The following is a 17473-nucleotide window of genomic DNA, read 5'->3' on the forward strand; positions in this document are numbered from 1 at the left end:
AGAAATCTCATTTTTCATACAGATATGGATGTGACTTTAATGGTTGACAGAGAAATAGGGTTCATTCTGGTATTCCAAAGCTTTGGTCCAGCCTTACTCAGAGGCTACACCAGCAATTGATCTGTTAGGGTGCTCACTTGTTTCCTCATGTCACATGTATACTTTGCCTTAATAGATTTGAATAATTGAAGTACCAAATGGGATTATCATCAGAGCATCAGGCTGGTCCACTAAAAAAGCAAAACAAAATTGTGATAAGTGATGTCATGTAAATGTGCTGCTGCTATTCTTGTGTCAGTAGGGTTTTGTTTTGGGTTTTATTCTTTTTTTTTTTCTCTTCTTCAGTATATACGGGGTAACTGGAAATAGGAACGTTGATAGTCTGCTGGTAACATGGTTAGAAATGATCTGTTAGAAATAGATAGCCCTCTGTTTCAAAACATATTTTTTATGCTTTTTTGAGATACTACATGTATTTTGGTCAGGTTGGTATAGGGTCACCTGTTCATGTTCCAACTCGTGGCATTTATACTATGAAGATTAATAAAGGGAAGCTTCACTAGAATGGAGTTGCAGGTTCATCAGGGGGAGCTCTCGTGCCCTACCACTCATTGTCAGTTGCAGACCCCAGCAGGAAGAGAAGGACCTTGCAGATGGATACTACTTTACTATCCCAGCAGGAGGAAGAAAGGCTTACCTCCTCACCACCACTCCCAGCCCCCAACAGCACAGGCAGTGAGAGATGGTCACAGCTCAGCAAATGAGAAGCCACTGTGTTTCCAGTTCCCAGTTTACCCCAGTGGATTTTTTGTTTGTAACAGCCTTCCTAACTTCCTGCTTTCCTCTGTAAAAAGGCATCCCTATCCTTTGTTCAGAAGACTTGGTTTTGCCAAAGCTCCTTTGCCCCGGATTGCAATTCTCTGTTATTCCCGAATAAACCCATTTTTTTCCTGATAAATAACTGGCAGCTTTATTTTTTTTTAGGTTAACAATACCTTCATGGGGACGCCTGGGTGGCTCAGTCTCTGCCTTCAGCTCAGGTCATGATCCCAGGGTCCTGAGATCGAGCCCGGCATTGGGCTCCCTGCTCGGCGGAAAGCCTGCTTCTCCCTCTCCCACTCCCCCTGCTTGTGTTCCCTCTCTCGCTGTGTCTGTCTCTGTTGAATAAAATCTTAAAACAAAAAAACAATAACTTCATGAAAGAAGATAGACAATAAGTAAACAACATAATTTCAGAAAATAAGTGTATAGTAAGCAAAGTGAATAAAACAAGATGATAGTATAATAATAGTTCACTCTCATTTTTATAGACTAAGAGAATTTGGTTTGCTCTGTGGAGTTGCGTAGGGAGAATGCAGAAGGAATGGAAAGTGGGAGAACAGTGATTTAGCTAAAGGAAACCTGTTCTAATAAAAGCAGGTAGAAATAGGTGTAAGTGGCCTGTACATTATTTTGAAGTTGAGGTTCTCCTATAGTATCCCTCTCCTCTAATCAGTTGAAATTGTTTTAATAATATTTACCGATTAACCAATATTTTCCCACTTTTTTCATATTTAGATCTTTCTATGAGTATTTACCATTGTGCAGGTCCCTTCAGAATAACCTTACTACAGACCCAAGGTCAATGCTCCTAAGATTAGGGCTTAGTCATTCCATATACTGGTCTTGCTTTCTGTCTCTCTGTTCCTCTCTTAGAGAAGATTTTAAGGACTTCTTCATATTAAAAGATATTGAGGGGGCGCCTGGGTGGCTCTAGTCGGTTAAGTGTCCAACTCTCGTTTTAGGCTTAAGTCATGATTTCAGGGTTGCGAGCTCTGCATCTGGCTCTGTGCTGGGTGTGGAGCCTGCTTGGGATTCTCTCTCTCCCTTTCAAACCCCCCCCCCCCACATAAGCACGCACACTCGGGGGGGGGGAGATTTCCATAGTAAAATATTTTGTTTAAATGGATATTGAATTTCTTTAGATTAAGTTTCAGCAACAACAGTGAAAATACAACTTCTCCTTTGATCCTTTCGAATGGTGAGTGATAATAATAAATTTCCTAATACTGAATTCTCTGTATTCCTAAAATAAGCCTCCCTTCGTCATGGTATATTATTCTTTTAATGCACTGTGGGAATCTCTTTGCCAGCATTTTATTCAGGATAATCTGCATTGATACCCGTAACTGAGATTTGGTATGTAGTTTTTTTTTCAGTTGCCCTTGCCAAGTTTCAGTATCAGTGTGATTCTGACTTTTTAAAAACTTTGAACAACTTTTTTAAAAACTTTCTGGACCTTGAAGGCACAACTAATTTGAATATAAAGAAACTGGCTATTTTCTATTGACTTTAGACATTGGACCTGGTAGTCCTTTGAAAAGAACATTGATATTTCATTTCTTTTCCTAATTTCTACTCTAAGTATCTTCTAAAAGAATGAACATATACTGGTGCAAATATTAGAGTTTATGGGCAGTGTTCTCAGTGACTTTTTTTTTTTAATTTTTTTAAAAGATTTTATTTATTTATTTAATTGACAGAGAGAGACAGCGAGAGAGGGAACACAAGCAGGGGGAGGGTCAGAGGGAGAAGCAAGCTTCCCACTGAGCAGGGAGCCCGATGCGGGGCTCGATCCCAGGACCCTGAGATCATGACCTGAGCTGAAGGCAGTCGCTTAACCAACTGAGCCACCCAGGCGCCCCTCTCAGTGACTTTTTGTATCAAAAGCCTTAAGTGCCTAAAATTCTTAATATATGACTGTCAACCTTTTTTAATAGTCTTTATTTTTTAAAGCAGTTTGGGTTCACTGTAATATTGAGCAGAAGTACAAAGACTTCCCATATACTCCCAGTCCCACACATTTATAGCCTCTTCCATTATCAACATTCTCCACAGGAGTCATATTTTTCATTACAACTGATGAACCTGCAATGACAAATCATTATCACCCAAAGTCCATAGTTTACATTAGGGTTTACTCTTGGTGCTGTACATTCTGTGTGTTTTGAACAAATTTATAATGACATGTATCCACCATTATTGTAATACAATCATGTAGAGTAATTTCACAGCCCTAAAAATCCCCTGTATTCCACCTGTTTGTCCCCCAACACACACACACGCGCGCGCGCGCGCACACACACACACACACACACACATTCCAAACTCCTAGTGGCCCCTGATTCCACAGCTGTATAGTGTCATTTCAGCTTTGTTCTCCTTCAATATTTGTTGGCTATTCTAGATCTTTTGCCTAGCCATATAAACTTGAGAGGCAGTAACAACAAAATAACTTGCTGGGATTTTTATTGGGATCACATTGAATACATAGATCAAGTTGGGAAGAACTGACATGTTGATGATATTGAGTCCTCCTATCCATGACTATAGAATAGCTCTCCATCTATTTAGGTCTTTGATTTCTTTATCAGAGTTTTGTAGTTGTCCTCATAGAGATTTTACACATATTTTGTTCAAATTAAATATTTCTTTTGGGGAGTGCTAAATGTATTGTGTTTTTAATTTCAAATACCACTTGTTCATTACAGGAATATAGAAAAGTGATTGACTTTTATGTATATTAACCTTGTATCCTGCAGTCTTGCTATAATTGCTTATTAGTTCCAGGAGTTTTTTGGTCCATTCTTTTGGACTCCCTATATAGACCATAATGTCATCTCCAAAGACAGTTTTTTTTTTCTTTCCCAGTCTGTTATCTTTTATTTCTTTTTCTTGCCATATTACATTAGCTAGGACTTCAAGTACAATGTTGGAAAGGAGTGGTGAGAGGGGACGTCCATCTCTTGTTCCTAAACTTAGCAGGAAAGTTTCTAGTTTCTCACTGAGTATGATGTTAGCTGTATGTTTACTGTAGATATTCTTTATCCATTTGAAGAGGTTCCTAGTTTGCTGAAGGTTTTTATCATGAATGAGTGTTGGATTTTGTAAAATGCTTTTTCAGCATCTGTTAATACGATCTTATAATTTTTCTTAACCTGTTAATGAAGTAGATTGCATTGATTTTCGAATATTGAACCAGGCTTGTGTACCTGGGATAAATCTCACATGGTTGTGGTATAGAATTTCTTTTATACATTATTGGATTCAATTTACTAGTACTTTGTTGAGGGTTTTTGCCTCTGCATTCATGAGAGGTATTAGACTATAGTTTTCTTTGTTTTTTTCTTGTAATGTCTTTGTCTGGTTTGGGTATTAGAGTAATGCCAGCCTCACAGAATGAGTTTAGAAGTATTCCTTCTCCTTTTATCTTCTGAAAGAAATTGTAGAGAATTGGTATAATTTCTTTCTTAAATATTTGATAGAATTCACCAGTGAACCCATCTGGACACAGTGCTTTCTTTTTTTGAAAGGTTATTAATTATTGATTTAATTTCTTTTTTTTTCTTTTTATATTATTTTTTTAAGTAGGCTCCATGCCCAATGTGGGGCTTGAACTCATGACCCTGAGATTGAGTCACATGCTCTACCAACTGGGCCAGCCAGGCACTCCACAAATTACTACTTTAATTTCTTTAATAGATTCAGAGCCTCTTCAAATTGTTCTTTCTTGTGTGAGTTTTGGCAGATTGTGTCTTTCAAGGAAAGGTCTGTTTCACCTAGGTTATCAAATTTATGAACATAGAGTTCTTATTATTCCTTGATTACCCTTTATTTTTTTTAAAAGATTTTATTTATTTATTTGAGAGAAAGAATGAGAGAGAGAGAGCACATCAGAGGGGATAGGGTCAGAGGGAGAAGCAGACTCCCTGCCGAGCAGGGATCCCGATGTGGGACTCGATCCTGGGACTCCAGGATCATGACCTGAGCCGAAGGCAGTCGCTTAACGAACTGAGCCACCCAGGCGCCCCCTTGATTACCCTTTAATGTCTATAAGATCTGTGGTGATATCCCCTCTTTCATATCTGATATTAATCACTTGTGTCCTCTCTTACCTTGTTAAGTAGCCTGGTTACTTACTGGCTTTTTGATCTTTTCAAAGAACCAGCTCTTGGTTTTGTTGTATTCTCTGTTGATTTCCTGATTTCAGTTTCACTGATTTCTGCTTTAATTTTATTGTTTTTTTCCTATTTATTTGGATTTAATTTGCTCGGGTTTTTTTTCTAGTTTCCTAAGGTGAAAACTTAGATGATTGATTTTAGACTTTTCTTTTTTTCTAATATATGCATTCAATGCTATCAATTCCCCAAGGACTGCTTTTGCTGGATTCTACACATTTTGATAAGTTGCTTTTTCATTAGTTGAAAATACTATAAAATTTTTCTTCACATTTCTCCTTTGTGTTATTTATAAGTGTGTTGTTTAATCTCCAAATATTTTGAGATTTTCCAGTATTTTTGTTATTCTACCTTAATTCTGTTGTGGTTTGAGAGCAGACATTGCATGATTTCTCTTCTGTTAAATTTGTTCAGGTGTGTTATGGCCAAAAATGTGGTCTGTCTTGGTCAATATTCCATGTGAGTTTGAGAATCTGTATTCTGCTATTGTTGGGTGAAGTAACCTTTAGATTTCAGTTGTATCCAGCTGATTGATGGTGGTATTGAGTTCAATTATGTCTGCTGGATCTATTTATGATAGAGAGGTGCTTAAGTTTTCAAGTACAATAGTGGATTCATCTGTTCCCCCTTGCAATTCTGTCAGTTTTTGCCTCATATAGTTTTATCCTTTGTTGTTTGGCACATCGTACTAAAGACCATCTGTCTTGGAGAATTGACCCCTTTATCATTATGTAATGCCCCTCTTTTTCCTTGTCACTTTTCTTTATTCTGAAGTCTGCCTTGTCTAAAATGAATATAGTATTCTTTCTTTCAGTTAGTATTAGTGTGGTATATGTATCTCCATCTACTTTTCACCTCTATGTGTATTCATATTTTTTTATTTTTTTTGTTTTTTAATTTTTTATTTTTAAAAAAATTTTTTTATTATGTGTATTCATTATTTAAAATGGGTTTCTTATGGACAACATGTGGTTGATTCTTGTTTTTAATCCACTCCCAACAACCTCTGTCTTTTAATTGGTGTTGTTAGACCACTGATGTTCAAAATTATTGTTGATAACGTTAAATTTGTATCTGTCATATTTGTTACTATTTTCTATTTGTTGCCCTTGTTCTTTGTTCCTGTTTTTTTTCTTTTGCTCTTTTTTTGCCATTTGTGTTTTCGATTGAAGATGTGGTATGATTTCATTGTCTTTCCTTTCTTAGCATATCATTTACACTTCTTTTTTTACTTTTTAGTAGTGGTTTCCCTAGACTTTGGAATTTACATTTATAACTAATCCAGATCCACGTAGATAACATTATACCAACTTCATGGGTCGTACAAGTACCTTAAATAAAATAATCCTAATTCTTCTCTCCCATCCCTTGTATCATTTCTGTCATTAATTTCATTTATACATAAGGGGGTGTGTGTGTGTACACACATATATAAGCATATATAATCAGGTACATTGTTGCTATTATTTTGAACAAATTGTTATTAGGTCAATTAAGAATAAGAAAAATGGAGGGTTTTTTAAATCTTCTCCTATGCCTTCTCTGATGCTCTTTCTTACGATATGTACATCCAGGTTTCTGGCCTATATCATTTTCCTTCTTTCTGAGGAACTTCTTTTAACATTTCTTGTAAGACTATCTCCTGCTGGTTTGCTGGCTACAGAATTCTAGGTTGGTTGTTTTTTCCCTCAATACTTGAATTATTTCACTCCATTCTCGTTTGCCTGGTTTCTGAGAAGTCAGATGTAATTCTTACCTTCACTCTTTTATAGGTAAAGTATCTTTATAGGTAAAGTATCTAAAGTAACTAACAGAATAGTTAACCTGCATGATCCCAATTTTATAAATATATGTTATTTTAAGGTTGGTAAGCACACATCAAAATGATAATACTGGTTACTTCTAGTGGTTAAGCTATAAGTGATTTTTGTTTTCTTTGTATGTTTTTGTTTATTTCTAATTTCCTACAGTGAATTTTTGAAATCAGGAAATAAGTTATTTATAGAAATAAAGCAGTTCAGGGGCGCCTGAGTGGCTCAGTTAGTTAAGCGTCTGACTCTTGATTTCGGCTCAGGTCATGATCTCAGGGTCGTGAGATTGAGCCCCACATTGGGCTCTCCACGCTCAGCAGGCAGTCGGCTTGGATTCTCCCTCCCCCTTAGCCCCCCACCCCCATCCTACAAGCTCTCTCACTCTCTCTTTAAAATAAATAAGTCTTTAAAAAAAAGAAGGAAAGAGAGTAGTTCATTCAGCACCCAAATCTTGGTTTCTAATACAAATAAAAAGAACAAGAGAGGGGCGCCTGGGTGGCTCAGTCATTAAGCGTCTGCCTTCGGCTCAGGTCAGGATCCCAGGGTCGTGGGATCGAGCCCCGCATCTGGCTCCCTGCTTGTCAGGAAGCCTGCTTCTCCCTCTCACACTCCCCCTGCTTTTCCCTCTCTTGCTGTGTCTCTCTCTGTCAAATAAATAAATAAAATCTTAAAAAAAAAAAAAGAACGAGAGAAATGGCTTAGAGAGATGATGGATTTATATGGGTAGATAAGCCTGGTACATCTTGTAGTGCCAGAAAGTAAGGGAAGTGCTCAACAAACAAAACAATGGCAGTATGTCAACAGAATATGGGAGCCATTTGGAGGAGCCCTCAGTGATTTCAGCAATGAAATAAATAGTGCAGTATTGAATTATATCCCGGAGTATAAAATATCCAGCAGTCCATACTGACATTAATGACTAAATAAATAAATGGATGAGAATAGAGAAAGCTCCTGTGCAAAATTCCTGATGATTTATATAGATACTCTGCTGTCAGGAAGTGGACTATAATTCCCACTCCTTAAGTGAAGTACAGGCTACACGTTGTGACTTTCTTCCAAAGTGTGCAGTGTGGAAAGGGGATAAGAAAGTGTAACTTTCCTGTGGAAAAGCTTGACCTCAAGGTCAGCATCAACAGTGTTCATGTTGTGACAGTATTATGTGATGAGAATGGCACTATACCCCTTGGTCTTTCTCCCCCCCAGCAGCCCATTACCCTAGTCTAAACATGAGAAAGACATCAGACATACCCAAATTGAGGGACATTCTACAAAATACCTGACCAGTGTTCTTAAAAGTCTGTCAAGGTCATTAAAAACAAAGTCAGTCTGAGAAACTGTTAAAGTCTAGAAGATCCAAAGGATATATGATGACTAAATGTAACATGGTATTCTGGATAGGATCCTGGAATAGAAAAAGGAGAAAACTAAGGAAATCTGAATAAAGTATGAACTTTAGTTAATATTAATGTATCAACTTCGGCTCCTTATTTATGATAGATACACCTTAGCAATAAAAGATGTTAACAATAGGAAGAACTCAACTTTTTTTGTAAAATTCTAAAACTATTCTAAAGTTAGTGTGCTTTTTAAAAAAAATCAATTATTTAACTGAATAATTCACCACTCTTACTTTTAAAAGGTTTGAGTCACATTGGAGATGCTCCGTGGGAGAAATTTGCAACTTCTGACATTTATTTTTTGACCCATTTTTCTCAAAGTATGAAATTCTCATTGCATGAGACTGACTTTCCATTCAGATGACCCTTTGATGTGCAGCATTCTGTGGTTCATCTGGGTACAGAATTTTCCGGTGAGGTTTCAGGGCAGGATTCTTAATATATATAAGGAGACAAGTAATCTGAAGAGTCAAGAGTTTGTGTATATTTTCCCCCTTTTTTTTTTAAGATTTTATTTATTTATTCATGAGAGACGGGAGAGAGAGAGGCAGAGGGAGAAGCAGGCTCCCAAGGAGCAGGGAGCCTGATGCAGGACTCGATCCCAGAACCCTGGGATCATGACCTGAGCCAAAGGCAGATGTTTAACCATCTGAGCCACCCAGGCACCCATATTTTCCCCTTTTCTAAGATAAATATAAAGATGTATATTATAAATTACCATGGAAGTGTATGACACAATGCATAAAGGCATTGTGCTTGGTGAAAGTACTGGGTGGGAACGAGTGGGCATCTCTTGGCCTTGGCTCTTTCACTCCCACTTACTCAGTGTAGACCTGGGTGCGAGGCCACAGTGGTGCAGGGCAGTCTCCTTTCAAGGGACCAGTCCAGAAACACTTGAGCCAGGGACGGTACCCAGAGCACACTCACCCCACAGTGTAATGAACAAGTATAGTCAGATATGGACACTGAGCTTAATGGCAAGGAGATGGGAGTGATCACCAGCTGCCAGCCCTTTTCTAGATATTAGTGAAATTTATTGAGATGTGTCAAAAAAAGTACTGCATCTCATGGGGCGCCTGGGTGGCTCAGTCGGTTAAGTGTCTGACTTGATTTTAGCTCAGGTTTTGATCCCTGGGTTGTGAGTTCAAGCCCCTCGTTGGGCTCCACACTGGGTGTAGAGCCTGCTTAGGAAAAAAAAAAGTACTGCATCTCAGATATAAATAGGCAAAATAAAATGATTGAAGGTTAGTTTTCTGTGTGTGGGCAGTAATAAAGTTACTATGCAATCTATAAAGTCTTAAAGAGAATGGAATAACAGTTTTAAAATATCTTAAATAATAAAACCTTTCAAACATCTTAACCACATTTTGAAAAAATAAAACAGGGACATGTAAAACTTCTCGCCTTCCTTCCCATTGTCCTGATCCTAATATGTATCATTTCCTAGCATTTTTTCAAGACTTTACTGTGTGTGTGTGTGTGTGTGTATATACATATTTGAGTGTATTAATATACACTGGTTTTGGTATTTTCACAATTTATTTAAATGATATACCAAACAAATATTTTTGTTACTTTTTCTTTTCACTGATCATTGGTTCATGTGATAAGTATACATCTAGTTCTTTCATTTTAGGCACAGTATAATGTTCCTTTATATGAAAATAAACCATTTTATTTCCATATTCCTGTGGGAAAACAGTGGTTGTGAGTTTGCCTCCCTTTTTTTTTAAACTGGTCATGGCTAGGGGCACCTGGGTGGCTCAGTCGTTAAGCGTCTGCCTTCAGCTCAGGTCATGATCCCAAGGGTCCTGGGATTGAGCCCCCCCATCGGGCTCCCTGCTCTTTGGGGAACCTGCTTCTCCCTCTCCCACTCCCCCTGCTTGTGTTCCCTCTCTCGCTGTCTCTCTCTGTCAAATAAATAAATAAAATCTTAACTGATCATGGCTACATGATGATTTTTGTACATGTGCCCTTGTAAACACGCATAAGAATATCTTTAGGGTAGCACCCTAGAACTAGAATACAAGGTCACAGATGTGTGCCTCTTCAGTCTTAAAGGAATTACTCTTCAGAGTGCTTCTACTTACATACATGCAATTTATACATTTCCATTTCTTCACATCTGTACAAAAATGGCATTATCAGTATTCATCTCTGTCACACTTATGGGCGTGATGCATTTTTCTGCTTATTAATGAAAATTGTACATCTTTTTTATGTTTGAATTTATGGAAGTTCTTCCAAAAATTGCACATTTATTGCCTTTAACTGGCCTGGTATTTCTTGAGGTAAAAGGCCCTTCACTGGCCTTGGACCTGATGCCTCAGGATGTGTAATAAAAAGCTAATACTGCTGCATCCATCATAAAGTTGAAGATGGATTAGAGGGAGAGTTTAGACCTTGCCTGTTTAATTGTCATATTTATTTATGCATTTTTATTTTCTTTGTGCTTCATTATCAGTGACCATGTGTCCTATTGTTGTGAAGAGTTCAGATAAGTTACCTGATTTGTTAGGCTTCTACTTAAGTATTTAACAAAATTTTCTTTTAGAAAGTACATTTGCAGGGCACCTGGCTGGCTCATTCGATAGAGCATGCAACTCTTGGTCTCAGGGTTGGGAGTTCGAGCCCCACGTTGGCTATAGAGATTAATTAAAAAATAAAATCTTAAAAAAAAATAAATAAACATAATTTTACCATACACTCCAGCAATTGTATTCCTAGGTATTTACCCAAAAGATGAAAATTCATATCCATCCAAAAAACTGCACGTATATGTTTACAGCAACTTTATTCATGATAGCCAAAATGTAGAAGCAGCCAAGATAACCTTCAGTAGGTGAATGGGTAAACAAATTGTGGTATGTCCAGGCAATGGAATATTATTTGGTGATAAGAAAAGAGCTATCAGGGGCACCTGGGTGGCTCAGACGGTTAAGCGTCTGCCTTCGGCTCAGGTCATGATCTCAGGGTCCTGGGATCGAGCCCCGCATCGGGCTCCCCGCTCAGCGGAGAGCCTGCTCCCTCTGCCTCTGCCTGCTGCTTCCTCTGCTTCTGATCTCTCTGTCAAAAATAAATAAAAATAAAAAGAAAAGAAAAGAGCTATCAGGCCATGAAAAGATGTGAAGGAGCTTTAAATGCATATGGCTAAATGAACGAAACCAGTCCAAAAGGCTACGTACTTTGTGATTACAACTGTGTGACATTCTGCAAAAGGCAAAACTGTGGAGACAGTAAAAGAATCAGTGATTGTCAGGGATGGGGGTGGTGTGAGGGGTGAATACATAGAGCACAGAGGGTATTTCAGGCAGGGAAATTATCCTTTATGATTTGTCATGATAGATACATGACATTTTGTATTGTCAGAACACACAGAACTGTGGAACACCAACGGTGAACATTCAGCTGTTAATAATGATGTATCCATTTTGGTTCACCATTTGTAACAGATACTCCACACTGATGCAAGATATTACTAAGAGGGAGAACTGGACGCAGGGGAAAGGAGATAAACCTAAAAGTGCTAAAAGAATCCATTCCCAAAAAGTCTATTCTTTTTTTTTTTTTTGGACTTTTTTTTTAAATACTTCATTCAGTTCAGATTTTACCAAGTGTAACCAATTATGTGAAACAAATGTTTTTTTTTTTAAGATTTTATTTATTTATTTGAGAGAGAGCATGAGAGGGAAGAGGGTCAGAGGGAGAAGCAGACTCCCTGATGTGGGACTCGATCCCGGGACTCCAGGATCATGACCTGAGCCGAAGGCAGTCGCTTAACCAACTGAGCCACCCAGGCGCCCACAAATGTTATTTTAAATAGAAACTTTTTGAAGATTACTAACAGTTTTATTTATGAAATCTAAATTGTTAATTTACTCTCAGGACTACTACCATTTTCTGTGGATCTGTAAGTAAACAGTTCATGTTAAAATTATTTGATTCCTTTTTGCTTTCTTTTTTTTAAGATTTTATTTATTTGAGAGAGTGCAAGAGAGCACAAGTGGGGGGAGGGGTCAAAGGAGAGGGAGAAGCAGACTCCCTACTAAGCAGGGAGCCCAATGCAGGGCTCAGTCCCAGGACCCTGGGATCATGACCTGAGCCGAAGGCAGACGCTTAGCCAACTGAGCCGACCCGGCACCCTCCTTTCTGCTTTCTTAAAAAAATGAGTGGTATAGAGTATGGATTTTGTGTATTTTTCTTCCTGTGTGTGGTTAAATAATTTAGAGCAAAGATTTTGTATATTACTATATTAGAAATCTTTCCAAATACTGTAATAGCCCAGGTAATCTGGGATGTTTGTCATGATGCTAATAAATTTTTTATGACAGAAAATACTTAATTTTATTCATTCTAGGACACTTTAGCCTCCGAAATCAGTACATCTCTTACAATCAGTAACATCTTAGATTTGGTGAAATAGGATGTCTCATGAGGCTTCCGGAGAAGGAATTTCATAATTGTTACAGAATCACTGTAATTCTTCAGATGAGGTTATGGGATCGCTCTGTCACCTGTCACCTGTGTCTTTCAGATGCTCTCTCTGTGGGTATGTGTGCAGCCACCCTCCTTCTTTGAAGTCTCACATGTGGAAGCATGCAAGTGACCAAAATTACAACTACGAACAAGTAAACAAGGCTATCAATGATGCCATTTCACAGAGTGGCAGGTACCTGATCCTTACCCCTTCCCTTTTTGTATGTAAACTAAAGTGAGGGTTAAACCTGCTAACCTTACATTATAACCAACTGAGGATTTGGTGTGTTTTGTTTTGTGTTTAAGGGTTCTGGGGAAATCCCCTGCAAAGATGCTCGTAAACAGCAGTGAGGAAAGAGCCGATCCTGTCACTGGAAGTTCGGGAAATTTGGTATCATCCTCAGAGCTGATTTCCCAGGTTCCTGGTGAAGTTGTAGGTTCCAACGACAATGAGAAACTGAGCCCTACAAGTAATACCTCATATAATTTAGAAAAAAACTCCAGTCTGGCGCCTCCTGGTATGGAGTATTGTGTTTTACTCTTCTGTTGTTGTATTTGTGGCTTCGAATCTACCAGCAAAGAAAATCTCTTGGATCATATGAAAGAGCATGAGGGTGAGATCGTAAACATCATCCTAAATAAGGACCACAACACCACTTTAAACACAAATTAGATTGAATAACTACTTGAAGAGGAACACGGTAGAAGAGAAATCCTTTAAACCACGGTTTCACCTTTGTGCTATCAAGTAACTTACTAGACACAGGAGAAATAGTTGGTGTGGTGTTTGGGTTTTGGTTTTTGGTTTTTGTGGGTTTTTTGTTTTTTTTTTTTGAGGAAGAGACGCATGTGACTTTGGAAGCAAATTTGCAGTGTAATAAAAAATTCCAGGTGGATACATGGTAAAGATATTTAAATATTCTGAGTGAGGGCAAGTGGGTTGAGGAGGAAGCAAAGATGTAAGCCTGTGTTAACCCTGTTACCTCTTCTTAGTGTTGAGTGTATTTATTATTCAAAGCTTATTATAGTGTAGAAATGCAAGCAAAAGAATTAAGAAAGAGCTTTTCTGGGAACTATTCTAAAACTTCTTGTTGTAAAAGTGTCACAGTCTTTAAACAGAGCTTAGTTTTCTTCTTCATTCTGAGCTTGGACATGCCAACTCCAGAGGGACGGGCCTCTTGTGAGGGGTGGGGGGCTGCTGTCTGAGGGGTTTTCACTATCACCAACAGAGTCAACAAGGATAAGATACCAGAGGGCTATGAAATGATCTACCTAAATCTTTCCCCAAATCGATAGGATTTAATCATTTACTCAATCTAAGATACAGTACTTATTTTTAAGATACATTACTTATTAAAAAAGAGAGAGATCTCTGAATCCAAACCCAGAGTATAAATAGGCATTTAAGAAGTAAATTATTGTCTTAAATTTACAGTGAATTTCTTGTGAGCGAAGGAGAAAATAGGTGAATTCCCACCTGCCTCAAACCAAATCGGAAGGTTCGTGAAAATGGGGACTCGTTTAGCACAGCACATTCCCAAAGACTCCTTTCAAAGTGTTTGACAGAACACCGCAATTTGCTCCGTTGCCACACATGCTTTATAGTCCTCTCTCCCAAACTATAGACCAAGCGTAGTATCACAAAGGTCTATTCAAGCAACAAAGTATGAAAATTTGCATTTGATCATCAGATCTTGGAAGTACTTGGAACTCAAATAAAAATCATTTGGGGGAAGAGGGGCGAAATTCAAAAGCCCCTTAGAATGAGTACTGCTGTGGAGATTTTATTTCCGGGAGTTTAATCTAGTTGTTAGCATAGAGGTATAATCAAATGTGGCTAAACTATAGTAAAAATTCAGGTTGTTTATAAAACTTTTAATAACAAACAACATTTGGCAAGTCCACAGGGTTTCTCCTATCTAGGATATTCCATTTTGTCAGTGTGCAATAGGACATATGGAAGACCAACTACCAGTGCTTTCGCACTAAAACTCGCCATCGCACCCATGTAATCTTCTCATTAATTACACAGTTTGTATTATAATGTGTTTCAAAGAGAACAGGGGTGTTTTTGTTTTCGTTTTGGCTTTTGTTGAACTGATCGTTTATTTTTGCATTGTTTTGTCAAAGTAAATTCTTCATACCAGTCAAAAGGCCGGTGCACCATGCAGTGCACCATATTCATGGTGCTCTTTCTGAACTTGATTTCTAACATCTTCTAGTGCTGAGGCTGTGACTCTGATAAACTCAGAAGACATTGAAAACAGTTTTTTGAGTGGAATACTTTGTAGACATATTTTAGGATAGAATTCCCTTCCCAAAGTCTAGGTATGGATTGAATGAATTAGTATTTTTCAGGTCGCATCAGGAACTACTTAAGTGGGCGGGGCCAGGCCATCTTGAAACATTGTTTAAATTTTTTTTTTTAATCTCATGTTGATGATGATATTTAAACAAACAATTGATCGTAACTTGGCGGCTGTTTGATTTAGGTAGCTTTAATTTATTTATGGGAGTTAATACCACTCTGATAGGTGGTTTTTAAAAAAGATAAAATGAATTTATACTAAATTATATCACCCAAATTCACTGCATATGGATTTATAGTTTCTCCAGTTTTCAGAATTAAAACACAATTATATTTCGTTTCAAATTTAAATATTTTAAATGGTTCCATTTTTATCACTCATTCTAAAAATTAACAACCTTAGTAGCAGGATTTTGTTTTATAAAGTTTCCTTGGTTTTAATTTCATGTAATCATTTGGAAAATATTAATAACCCAAAAAATCCCAAAAACATCAATAGTGAATTTTTTAAATTACATTCAGTTCCCTAAACCACTTCCATTGATTGTTACATAAATTTCCCATTTGGAATCATGGATTTAAAATTTACCTAACTCATGGAGAAAAAACCCAGAAGTTCAAAACCTTTAAACATTCATCTGATTGTAGCCTAGAATATCCTCAAACGCTTTCCCCGGGGCAATAGGGGGAGCCATATACCATGGGTGTTCCGTACCTTCCTGTTACCATTTTGTGGCAAGCCTTAAGTGAACACTGTCTCTACCAAGAACAGTTGAACATTTCTAAAAGTAATAGTGAAGGCTAAGTATGCAATTTTAATTGTAGAAGAGATAGGTATTACACTAATAGCAGGAATTCTCTTTATAGGAATAACATTTTACTTGTAATAGATCTTTTGCCGTAATAAAGCTCATAGTATTTGTTTCCCACTCTGAACACTTTACACAGTTCTAAGATTTGATAGTAAAAATGGTTTTTAAAAGAAACGTACCGGATGCGAGGCAAAGGTGGGGAGGGGGCAAGACGATGCATTCTGATCATTATAAGTAATACTTTCCAGGGGGCCAACGTTTTCTCTCCTCCTCTAATAACCCCAGAAGATGGTGGGCGGCCCCAGTGTTCTCCCAGTGCCCTGCCTGTAGATTTTAGTTCTGTGTCCGGCCTGCGGGGTGTACAGACACTGACAGAACAGAAGCCTTTGTTCTAGATCTCTCATCCTATTCGAGGTAGCTCTTGGTGGCTTCTTTATTTTCTTTGTCTTTTCTCACAAAGCAGATGGTGGGCACCCATGTTTACATTGTATCTTCCCACAATGTACTTGGCTTGACAAAGACAAGCAGGCTTCTCTATTGAGACTTATTATATTTTTAGTTTTCATAGACACTTATTTAATCTTTTTATTGTACAGCAAGGTGCTCTAAGTAATATTCTATAAAATATATTTAATAGAAATTTGAGTTTGATATTCATGGACATGAATACATGTATTTTTTTAAGAAATGAGTATTGTGTAACACTATGGCATTGCTTCTATAGCCAAAGTCTAAAAAATTCTGGAACACTGACATGTAAAGACTACAGTTAATTCTGACACTGTATCTTATTAAAATAGGATGATTTGCATTTTGTAAAATTATCCTGCACATCGAGCTGCATGCCTTAAAACCTAAAACTCTAGGATTGTGTTCATGGTAGGACAGTTTATCTGTTCAACAAACAGTGAAGCAAGGTCTATAGTGCTTCTTTAACTACCTTTGGAAATACTGTACAATGTTAGAATAATTTATTTTGCTTTACAGGAGTTTGTCATGTATTGACTTTAATATTGTATTTTGGTAATAAATTTTTTGTTAAAAACACTTGCCTCTATGTTTTATTACCAGAAGGTTCTATCCGGTTTTATCTTAGAAGTGTTGATTTGATCACTTGGAAAGTTAGGTTCAAATACTGATGAACTTCCCGAGGGTTGAACTGACCATTATGGCCTAAGATTACCCTTTGGGGGGCGCCTGGGTGGTGCAGCTGGTTAAGTGCCTGCCTTCAGCTTGGTCCTGGGATCGAGTCCCACATCGGGCTCCCTGCTAAGTGGAGCCTGCTTCTCCCTCTCCCTCTGCTGCTCCCCTTGCTTGTGTGCTACCCTCCCCGCTGTCAAATAAATAAAATCTTAAAAAAAAAAAAGATTACCCTTTGGTAACTTGTTAAATTATCGCCAACTAGCGTTAAACCCTGTTATACAAAAATGGAAGAGCACTTAGATCATTTTAATCATTTTAAAAATTCAGTCTACTTTCGAAGCTTTTCTTCCCCTTGCTACACGGTTATCCATTTTATCTTCCCAATCACATTTTTAGACACTTTCAGTTCTGATACAGGGACAGTGCCGAAGACCAGTTGTGTTAAGGACAATTAGCATTCTTTATTGAAGGCCCAAAATTAGAGTGATGTGTGCACACCTTGATCATTTTGTGGTCTGTATCAGAT

At 37.7% G+C, this 17473-nt stretch overlaps 1 protein-coding gene across 3 annotated transcripts in view; it reads left to right on the plus strand.

The window, feature by feature from the left end:
- The window catches only part of ZNF507 (zinc finger protein 507), a 40315-nt gene extending 23267 nt beyond the window's left edge, over positions 1 to 17048 (plus strand). For all 3 annotated transcript variants that reach the window (XM_028123687.2, XM_028123688.2, XM_088027561.1), the window contains 2 exons: positions 12743 to 12877; positions 12991 to 17048. In XM_028123687.2, coding sequence (XP_027979488.2) covers positions 12743 to 12877; positions 12991 to 13357 — 502 coding nt within the window. In that variant the 3' untranslated portion in view covers positions 13358 to 17048. The remainder of the gene's footprint in view (positions 1 to 12742; positions 12878 to 12990) is intronic.
- The last annotated feature ends 425 nt before the right edge of the window (positions 17049 to 17473 follow it).

Source organism: Eumetopias jubatus, unplaced genomic scaffold, assembly GCF_037043125.1.
Source record: "Eumetopias jubatus isolate StellerSeaLion01/CBP00866 unplaced genomic scaffold, mEumJub1_p1.0 scaffold_10, whole genome shotgun sequence".
Taxonomy (NCBI): Eukaryota; Metazoa; Chordata; class Mammalia; order Carnivora; family Otariidae; genus Eumetopias; species Eumetopias jubatus.